The following is a 10,350-nucleotide window of genomic DNA, read 5'->3' as shown; positions in this document are numbered from 1 at the left end:
CAATTTATACAATGTACATTAACGGCAAATCCCTATTGTCTGGAAATCATTATTAGCACCTTCATACCAAAATATCGTGACAAACAAATGCCAAGTTAGAATATAGAATAGTTTCCTGTGCAACAGTCAACGATAAAAGGTGTCCAAATAATAGGTGTTTCATTTTAGGGAAAAATCTGAAACTGAGAATAGGCACAAGTTAAAAATTGCGATGGAGAAAACGAAGATGATACCGGAATGAGCAACTGCAAGTTTTCAGATGCTAGAAGCCGCCCGATCAGCAACTGTGGCACAGAACTTCTTACTATTAGGCTGGTAGCTTTTTCTGAAAGTGCTGAAAGATAGACCACTACCCATGCCACTTCAGTTGCAAGCTCTTCATCCCTGAAGAGTCCAAAAACAACTCATCAGCAGCAGTAATGAGCGAAGCAAGCATGGGGATTTGATAGATTTAGTTAGTTGATGATGTAAACATGCAGAACTTAGATATTTTTGAAACAGACCAAACATAAGACTGCATAGAGAAGATTGCACAAAGCAGCCGATATATACAACACAGCATGGGTGCATACTGAGGAAAGGTCAGGAGATTGGGCATGTGACTATAACCCCTCCCAGCATATGTTTCTAAGATCCGCCATGGAGTGAAGATACAGGTCGCATGCCAGCGAATCTAAATACCCCAACAAAAAAGAACTGAGATTATCCCTAATTAAGCTAAAAAGAATGTATTTCATGGGACTGTAAGAACAAGGGACAGATAACTAGTATTTTTTGTAGCAAGCAAGAAACTAGCATCAGAAGTCAGAACAACCATATCTCTACTTGAGTTCTCAAAAGTCAAGAAGTGTACACAGAAGTAATGATGCAAAATAAAAAGATGTCAATAAGGTGGCACATACGCTTTTTCCAAGTTCCGTGTGATTGCATTCAGTACACCATCGATGCCAATAAGCTCATTCGCAGCCTTGGAATCAGGCCCCTGGGATAAGAGAAACAAATGTTTCAGCAAATGAAGCTTGGTATGTAGTTACAAGCATATGTAGAAACACCAATTAACTCCATCGGCAGGGTGTCATTTTCCAGATTCTGGACAATCCAAGAGCGCACAAGGATTTCAGTAACCAGCTGGGTTCCCAGTTGTTTGTTTTTGTATGGATTCTCTACTTGTGTGTTGACTCAACCTTAAAATAGCACTGTTTCTTGAAATATTTTAAATTGGCATCTAAAATCACCAAAACAGGCCATCATTTGAATTCTAGAATCCTGCGAAAGTTTGATAGCCAGGCAGTTAAAATCAGGAATTGGGATCCCGGCATCCCACTGTTGGAGCAATTTAGCATATAAGGTTTTAAAATATATTTTTTAAGTTTCGGGAAGTCTAAACTTCCCAACACAGATATGGCTTGAACTTATGTTAAGGGTAGATATGGATATGACTTGTGAACTACTCCCCTCCCTGAAATATAGTGGATTTTCAAGCCTTTGGTGTCCCAGCATAGCAGGTCCCAAGCCCTGATAAAGGAGGAGGGTTGTGTTAGGCGTGGCGAGCCAATATAAAAACTTAGCCACTTAAATGGAGATGAAACCCGAAAGAAAATCGTTGGGGCGTAACCCTCTTAGCGACGCGCCATATCGGAACCCGGGTATGGTGTTAAATGGGCAAGGGCCGGGTCGTCACCCCCGTGACGCGCCGTGTCGTGATCTGGGCATGGTGTCAAGTAACCAAGGATCGGGTCGTCGCTTCCTTAGTGGCGCGCTACATCGGCGCCCGGGCGTAGTGAAAAATGAGCAAGGGTCTTCGCATCAAAGTCGACGGGTGCGAAGGGTAAGGAAGCTAGTCGAACCAACTAGGATCCGTTTAGGTAGTTGGAATGTAGGGTCACTTACAGGTAAGTTAAGAGAATTAGTTGATACCGCGACTAGGAGGCGTGTAAATATATTATGCGTTCAAGAGACTAAATGGAAGGGTCAGAAGACGAAGGAGGTGGACAATACAGGTTTCAAGCTTTGGTATACAGGGACAGTCGCGAATAGAAATAGAGTAGGAGTTTTGATTGATAAGAGCCTTAAGAATGGTGTGGTGGGAGTGAGAAGGCAAGGAGATAGGATTATCTTAGTCAAGCTTGTCGTTGGTGATATGGTATTGAACGTAATTAGTGCGTATGCCCCCCAAGTAGGCCTCAATGAGAGTGCTAAGAGACAGTTCTGGAAAGACTTAGATGGCCTGGTTAGAACTATACCTAGTAGTGAGAAGCTTTTTATAGGAGGAGATCTTAATGGGCATGTAGGTACTATAAGCGCAGGTTTCGAGGCAGTTCATGGAGGTTTTGGGTATGGTAGTAGGAATCAGGAGGGGGAGGAAGTTCTGGACTTCGCGGTAGCTTTTGACCTGATGATAGCCAACACTTTCTTTAGAAAGAGAGAATCTCATCTAGTGACCTTCAGTAGCGGACAACACTGTAGCCAGATTGACTTTGTCCTCGCAAGAAGAAAGGACAAACGAGCATGCTTGGATTGCAAGGTGATACCAGGGGAGTGTGTTGTTTCTCAACATAAGCTTTTGGTGGCAGATTTTCGTTTTCAGGTGCGTGCCCGTAGGGATAAACAAGCTAAGATTGAAAGAACAAAGTGGTGGAAACTGAAAGGGGAGACGTCAGAGGTATTTAGGGAAAGGGTTATCAAAGAGGACTCTTGGAAGGAAGAAGACGACATAAACAATATGTGGGACAAGATGGCAACCAACATTCGGAAGGTAGCCTCAGAGGTGTGTGGAGTAACCAAAGGAAGAGGACACGAGGCTAAAGATACTTGGTGGTGGAACGAGGAAGTCCAAAGGGCTATTAAGGAGAAGAAAGAATGTTATAAACGCTTGTACCATGACAGGAGTGTAGACAACATAGAGAAGTATAAGGTGACAAAGAAGACTGCAAAGCGAGCTGTAAGTGTGGCAAAGGGTAGAGCATACGAGGATCTTTACCAACATTTGAGTACGAAGGAATGAGAGAAGGACATTTATAGGATGGCTAGGGTTCGTGAGAGAAAGACACGGGACTTCAACCAAGTTAAGTGCATTAAGGATGAAAGGGAGCATCTCTTGGTAAAGGAGGATGAGATCCGACATCGATGGCAAGAGTATTTTGACAAATTGTTCAATGGTGAGAATATGGACACAACCTTTCACTTAGATGACTCTTTTGAATGACACCAATAGGCGCTTTGTGCGGAGAATCCAAGAATCTGAGGTTAGAGAGACGTTGAAAAGGCTGAAAGGAGGTAAGGACGATGGGACCGGATGGTATCCCAATCGAGGTGTGGAGATGCCTCGGGGACATAGCTGTAGTATGGTTAACCAAGCTGTTCAACCATATTTTTCAATCGAACAAGATGCCTGATGAGTGGAGGAGAAGTATATTGGTACCGATCTACAAGAATAAAGGGGATATTCAAAGTTGTACAAATTACCGGGGAATTAAGTTGATGAGCCATACTATGAAGCTAGGGGAGAGAGTTATCGAGCATCGCTTGAGAGCAATAACGCGGGTCTCTATGAACCAATTTGGTTTCATGCCCAGAAGGTCAACCATGGAAGCCATTTTCTTAATAAGACAAGTTATGAAGCGGTATAGGGAGAAGAAGAAGGACATACACATGGTTTTTATTGACTTGGAGAAGGCTTATGATAAAATACCAAGGAATGTTATGTGGTGGGCTTTGGACAAACTATAAAGTCCCAACGAAGTACGTTGGGCTCATTAAGGACATGTACAGCAATGTTGTGACTACAGTTCGAACAAGTGATGGAGACACGGATGACTTCCCGATAAGGATAGGACTACATCAAGGGTCAGCTTTGAGCCCTTATTTGTTTGCTTTAGTGATGGATGAGGTCACAAGGGACATACAAGGGGACTATCCCTTGGTGTATGCTTTTCGCAGGACGATGTAGTGCTAGTCGATGAAAGCCGGACAGGAGTGAATCAGAAACTAGGAGTTATGGCGGGCGACTTTGGAGTCCAAAGGTTTTAGATTTAGTAGAACTAAAACTGAGTATATGAGATGTGACTTCGGCACTACTACTCGGGAGGAGGAAGATGTTAGTTTGAAAGGTCAAATAGTGCCTAAGAATGATACCTTTCGATATTTGGGATCAATGCTACAGAGGGACGGGGATATTGATGAAGATGTTAGCCATAGAATCAAAGCCGAGTGGATGAAGTGGCGGCAAGCGTCTGGTGTCCTATGTGACAAAAGGGTACCACAGAAGCTAAAAGGCAAGTTTTATAGGACGGCGATTAGACCTGCTATGTTATATGGTGCAGAATGTTGGCCTACGAAAAGGCGACATATTCAACAGCTAAGTGTCGCGGAAATGCGTATGTTGCGTTGGATTTGCGGTCATACAAGAAGGGATCGAGTTCGGAACGATGATATACGTGAGAGATTAGGGGTAGCGCCAATTGAAGAAAAGCTTATCCAACACCGGTTGAGATGGTTTGGACATGTGCAACGGAGACCTTCAGATGCACCGGTGCGTAGTGAAATCCTAAGTCAGGATAGTAACGTTAAGAGAGGCAGAGGAAGACCGAAGTTGACTTGGGTAGAGGCAATAAAAGGAGACTTAAAAGAATGGAATATACCCAAAGACTTAGCATTAGATAGGAGTGCTTGGAAGACAGCTATTCACGTGCCTGAATCTTGATTGCTTCTGTTGGGTTTCAACTCTAGCCTACCCCAACTTATTTGGGACTTAAAGGCTTTGTTGTTGTTGTTGTTATTGTTGTTGTTTCAAACCATCCTAAGTTTAACCAAGTTTAAGAATATTTACAATATCAAATGAGCTCCATTAGATAATTAGATACATTATTATGAAATGTATTTTCACAAATTACCTCTTTCATATTGTAAATATTCATGTTCTTTTCAACAAACTTGGTGAAACTTTGGATGGTTTAACTTAGGAAAACTGAACGTGATGGAGGGAGGAAACCATTACAGTAGTACCATCTTGGAAATAATTTATCTTAGTTCAAGTTTAAGCTTAATAGCTTATGCTTAATTTTAATTCCTTCTATAAAATGCTCTTGGTAAAGAGACAACTGTGACATAACAAGCAAGAGAGGGACTTAATCAATACAACCTTGATGAGATTTGACAATGCCCATGCAGCAGTTCTTGCTGTAGAACCCTTATTTGACAGCATTAAACGGGCAAGAGGCCACAAAGCACCTTGGGCAAGTAATGTGCTTCTCAGCTCTGCTCCTTCACCAGCAACATTACCGATGGCCCATGCACATTGTTCCGCGACAAGTGTGGAGCTCTTCTCTAACAGACATAGGGAGATTAAAACTTTTATAGGAGGTCAACCCAGTAGTCATTATTGAGAATTGTGTATTCTAGAGACAAATGGGAATGGAAATGGACCCTATTACATTTGACCAACAAATAAGAGAAAACTAACCACCAAGGTGAGCAATGAGCAATGGTAGAGCAGGAAGTAAGGATTTAGTTTCCTCAGGTTCCCCTGCCGCTATGTTTGTAAGGCACCAAGCTGCCTCTAGCAACTGCAATTAAAAAGCACGAAGAATCTTGATAAGAGAAAAGATCAATTGAGTATAGCGATACAATTACCATGCGAATGATCAACACATACAAACTTTACTCAGTTTAATTGTACTGTTAGGGCTATGGAACAATAAGTAGAGTGTGCTCAACTTGTTCATCTGATGATCCAAACGACAGATACTGCACTAACAGAGGCACTGCTCCAGCTTTAATTGCTGCATCAACTGGAGGTACTTCAGACTGGGACAACAAACGTCTTAAAGCACGAAGCAGCTCTGTCTTCCTCTTCTGTGCCCCTTTTCCCCTAAGAGTAACCGTAAAACATATAATTCAAAACCGGAGTTCTTTTAATATGCGCTTCATATTCTATTCTAGTAGTTAAATTTGAGAGTGCTTGAATTAAGTTTAGCCCTTACAGCTAGCTGATGCGTAATTTCCAAGGCGAAAAATATCAAAAACAAGTAAACAGAAGCAGGATCACAAATAAACTACTGTGCAATTGCGTTCATGTCTGTAAATCATATCAATGACCACATAGGGTTTTACATATGAAATGAGATGTTCAAGAGATTATCAAAACTATTCTGTCAACGCATCATAACCAAACTATTTTGACCTCCTGTAGATGCAATACAGGAAGAGACCTCAAAACCAAGACTAGGAATAATTCAAGGTGATGGCTTTCATTTGGTTGAGAAAAGGGAGAGCAGTATGATATATTCAGGCTATTAAAGAGTACACCAAGAATTAGGGCTTATATTAACATAAATGGAAATCTTTTTTATGGAAGGCACCTACTGGCTTGACAAAGCAGATTTCAGTTCCTCAACAGCCTGAGTCGTTCTAGCCTCAAGATCTGCTTTCCCCTCGTCAATAACCATGTCACCGTCTTCTGCTGCAGCCTCATCACTGCCGGAAAGAGGAGCTCGACATACTCGCTTTGCACGCATCAAAGCTTCCCTTCTTTCCTTCCCTATCGCAAGAGCCTGCTCCCTCCTCCGATTAGCAGCTGTATTGCGCACTGCAACCAGACATACAACCAACTAAAGGCCTTAGAGGCTATACTTACTGCAGACTAGCAACAAGATCCACCAGTAGGATGCACCATGATATATGTTTTTTTTTCATGCAATGTTGTAATAAGTTTTTTTTTGTCGCGTGATTAATTTAGGATGCAACAGAGTTAACATATATATAATTCCATTCTACTGCTCAACACCAACATCAAACAGTCTAAGGTTAATGTACTACCCTAGATTCATTACTTGCATAATTTATGCAGCTATAATCATAAATATAAAATTGAATAGCAATATTAGTGGTGGTGAACATGACACTGCAATTGGAACTTTAAGTAATAAATCGCCCTAATAAAAGTAACACGACTCTATAATGCTTCACAAGGGATTTAGCAGCTACCTACAGGCAGTGTTATCCTAAACGCTAAACGGTAAACAGTCGGTCACCTGCCATTTAGCCCATTATTCGGGCAAAACAGGAGTTTAAACGGGCAAAACAGTCGTTTAAATGGTCAAAACAACCGATTAAATGGAAACAGTGTACCACCGTGTAGCGTTTAAACGGTGTGTAAACGGGCTAAACGGCCGTTTAGGCGAACCGTGCCTACAGGAGGTAGCAGTAGCCACTGTTTAATTTTCGGCCACACATGTCAAATTGTAAATTGTTTGTCATGCCAATTCGCCAGGTTTCGTTCACTACAGAATAACCCCTCAAACCAAGTTCCTTGCCACTTAACCCTGCTGATAAGATGAGTCCCAATTCTAATCAGCTCAACTGCTCGAGCAAAACAGTAATCGAACCCTGGCGTAGGCGAAGTTCTTCCCAAATAAGGCAATAGCAGAAGCCAGTAGAGCACTTAGCGCGCTCACCGCTCCTCGTTCCGAGAGCAACAGAACCGCAACGCGAGCTCAGGGTGATTCAGATAGGTTAGGGCTTCTGCCACGGCCGCGGCCCGCGCGCGCCTAGTGTTCGAAGCGATGACAAAGCAACGCCGGCGGGAGGAGACAGGAGGGAAGCGCGAGGGTGCACCTGAGGACTTGATGGCGTCGCGGTGGTACTGGTGGTGCAGAGAAACAGAGGGCAGCGAGGCGGAGGCGCTGCCGTCGGCCATCTTCCCCGGTCCCGGTCGCGGCGGCTGAGCTCGGCGGCTGGAGTTTTTCTTCTTCTGTCTCTGGTTCTCGGCTGCTTTGTGATGTAAGCAAACGGGACGGAAACGGGAATGCTGCCTTTGCTGTTGTGGGTCAACACAGTCTAGGCCCGCTAACAAAAAAACACATTCTAGTCCTTCTATAAAAAAACACATTCTAGGCCCGCTATAAAAAAACACATTCTAGGCCTATTTGGGCCTCCGGCGTTGCCGTGGTAGCCCAGATGGGGACAAACATGGGTGGAGATTTTTTTTATTTTCATATATTCGTTCTTTTTTGTAAAAGCAAATAGATAAATAAATAATGGAAAAAGTCCACATTTACTCCCTCAACTTTAGCGAAAGTTCACTTTTCCTCCCTGAACTCCAAAACTAAGCAAAACACCTCCCTCAACTTTTAAAACCGTTCATCTTACCTCTCTGGCCCTGTTATAAGCAGTTTTGAAGACGGTTTTATCTTTTTCTTTTTATTTATTTCGGCTAAATCTTTGAAAAATCATAGTAAATCACCGAAAAATTCATAAAATAGAAAATCTAATTTTGTTGGACTCCACGTGAGTAGATCTACATAATGAATATATAATATGGTATGCTTTAGTACAAAGTTTTTGATGTAGCTTTAGATCTATGCTTTTATATAATTAAATGGAATAATTCATAGTTGTAGTTTCTATGTTCCAATTGTGGTGAAATTTTTATGATAGACTAATTATTGTATCCTTAAACTATAGTAAAAATTTTATACTCATTGGATCATGTATAGCTTAGTTATAGATTTTAATTAAGGTTTATGCTTGTTAAATACAAATAGATTTTAATCGCGACTTGGACAAAGGCGACGGGACGATCAGGAAGATCAACACCTCAAACAAGGCTTTGAAGACATGTTGAATATCTACTAGATCAAGCAAAGTTCATGAAAAAAAATAATGGAACCAAATCAGCTGCAATGCTCACAAAGAAATAAACACAAAAAAAGAGAGGAAAAAGCAATGCACAACGTGCATGCAAGGGAGAGAGGCGCACGTACTGATGTTTGCTTGCTTCCAACTCAGTCGAGAAGCCGCAGCAGCGCGTGCACTAGCCAAGGGCCAAGGCAGCAGCGGCAAGCAGCGCGGCAGCAGATCGCCAGCTCACAGCAGCAGCGCCCAGCCGCCCACAGAGCCAGTAGAGGCAGAGGGCGTCAGACCCGAATTTTTTACTATTTGATCCTTTTTTTAAAAGTTTCTCTCAAATAGACCCCTGGCGAAAACAATTCTAGAAATGGACCCTTGGCTTCGGCGCCAGAGTGAGTGGCGCCGAGCTCGGCGCTACGGTGACTGGACGCCGAGGTCCTGGGCACAGGGCAAAAGGCCTGCCAGGGGCTCGGCGCCAGCCACTCTAGCGCCGAGCTCGGCGCCGTAGATCTTGGCGCCGAGCTCGGCGCCAGTCTGAATGGCGCCGAGCTCGGCCTAAATATCTACCATCTTCTTTCCCATCTCCGCGCCCTAGCCAGCCGTCGCTGCTCCACCGCCGCGCCCCGCGCCCGCCCGCACCGTGCCGCGCCCGCCGCGCCGCGTGCGCCCGCGCACGCCCGCCCGCGCCGAGCCCGCGCCTGCCCGCGCCCGCCCGCCCACGCCGCTGCAGCTCCGCCTGCCCGAGCCGCTGCTGCTCCGGTGGCTGAGCCCGCACCACGCCACTGCCTTCGCTCCCTCACCCGAGCCCGCACCGCGCCGCCGTGCCCTCGCGCTGTTGCCCATTGGTTGGCTGCAGCGCCGAGCCGCCACGCCCTCCACCGCCGTTCTCGCCTTTGTCTCCATCGGCGGCCTCGGCCTCGCCCCGCCTTGCCCCCTCCACCGCCGGCCTCGCCCCGCCTTGCTGACGTCCACCGCCGCCCTCGCCTCGCCCCGCCTCCCGTGGTCGTCGAGCCGGTCTCGCAGCGCGGAGCGCCGGCCACCCCGCGACCGCCGCACGCCACCTCTGTCGTTGGCCATGCCACCGTAGGCCCGGATATTCGCCTAGACCTACGTCCATCGTCCGTCGACCCGAAAAGGTAAAAAATATGAATATGCAATGTACCTATTGAGTTGGTGTATGTTATTTACTAGTTATACTGTGATAACTTAGTTAGTTGATTTAGTTAGATATATATGTAGATAAATAGAAACATAGATATATTGATAAATAAATATAGTTAGATAGCTACTTAGATATGTAATTATATTTGTAGTTAACTACATATGATCTTGCTATTTAGTGAGTACACTATAAATATATACGTAATTATTATCATGATTACTTGGTTTGTAGTTAGAAAGTACTTGTTAGGTACTATCTATCGTCTAATTTGGACTAAAGGATATGTGTTTCGTTACGTTTTAAAATAGATGGACAACCTAGTGACCATATATCATGGAGGCACGGTTGAAAGTGATCGTTATGGATATGTTGAGTTTCTTGACATGCAAAGTGTGCCTGTGCTATTTAATGATAGGCCTTCATTTAGTGATATGGTTGCAAGGGCTTGAGAGGAGCTGCATTGCTTTGGAGATGATGACATTGCAGTTGATGGTGTACTGCACCTAGGTTGTCCTCCGAACATCTTCAGGCGAATGATCTCAATTGGTTGTGCGGATCAG

At 44.2% G+C, this 10,350-nt stretch overlaps 2 protein-coding genes across 2 annotated transcripts; both read right to left on the bottom strand.

The window, feature by feature from the left end:
* Positions 1-6: 6 nt before the first annotated feature.
* On the bottom strand, positions 7-7,779 carry LOC136530496 (importin subunit alpha-2-like). Its single transcript, XM_066523227.1, has 7 exons — positions 7,615-7,779; positions 6,364-6,586; positions 5,716-5,869; positions 5,462-5,564; positions 5,141-5,325; positions 903-982; positions 7-384 (listed from the first exon to the last, which is right to left on the bottom strand). Exons 1-7 carry the CDS (start codon positions 7,694-7,696, stop codon positions 165-167), a joined length of 1,047 nt encoding a protein of 348 aa, XP_066379324.1. The 5' UTR covers positions 7,697-7,779; the 3' UTR covers positions 7-164.
* A 1,440-nt stretch (positions 7,780-9,219) lies between these two features.
* LOC136530497 (uncharacterized) lies at positions 9,220-9,705 on the bottom strand. The gene has a single exon (XM_066523228.1). The coding sequence runs from the start codon at positions 9,703-9,705 to the stop codon at positions 9,220-9,222; it is 486 nt and encodes a 161-aa protein (XP_066379325.1).
* Between the last annotated feature and the right edge of the window lie 645 nt (positions 9,706-10,350).

The sequence above is a fragment of the Miscanthus floridulus genome, unplaced genomic scaffold (assembly GCF_019320115.1).
Source record: "Miscanthus floridulus cultivar M001 unplaced genomic scaffold, ASM1932011v1 fs_147_3_4, whole genome shotgun sequence".
Taxonomy (NCBI): domain Eukaryota; kingdom Viridiplantae; phylum Streptophyta; class Magnoliopsida; order Poales; family Poaceae; genus Miscanthus; species Miscanthus floridulus.
This window is presented reverse-complemented; position numbering and strand designations above follow the sequence as displayed.

What these genes read in the sequence shown, in the direction of transcription:
- LOC136530496 (XM_066523227.1), bottom strand. Translation starts at nt 7,696, where the DNA reads ATGGCCGACGGCAGCGCCTCCGCCTCGCTGCCCTCTGTTTCTCTGCAC. An exon ending in TTGGATCATCAGATGAACAA is followed by an intron (nt 5,565 to 5,715) that starts GTTGAGCACACT and finishes TTTTAATTGCAG; the next exon opens with TTGCTAGAGGCAGCTTGGTG. An exon ending in CATTGTCAAATCTCATCAAG is followed by an intron (nt 983 to 5,140) that starts GTTGTATTGATT and finishes CTCTTATCCCAG; the next exon opens with GGGCCTGATTCCAAGGCTGC.
- LOC136530497 (XM_066523228.1), bottom strand. Translation starts at nt 9,705, where the DNA reads ATGGCCAACGACAGAGGTGGCGTGCGGCGGTCGCGGGGTGGCCGGCGC.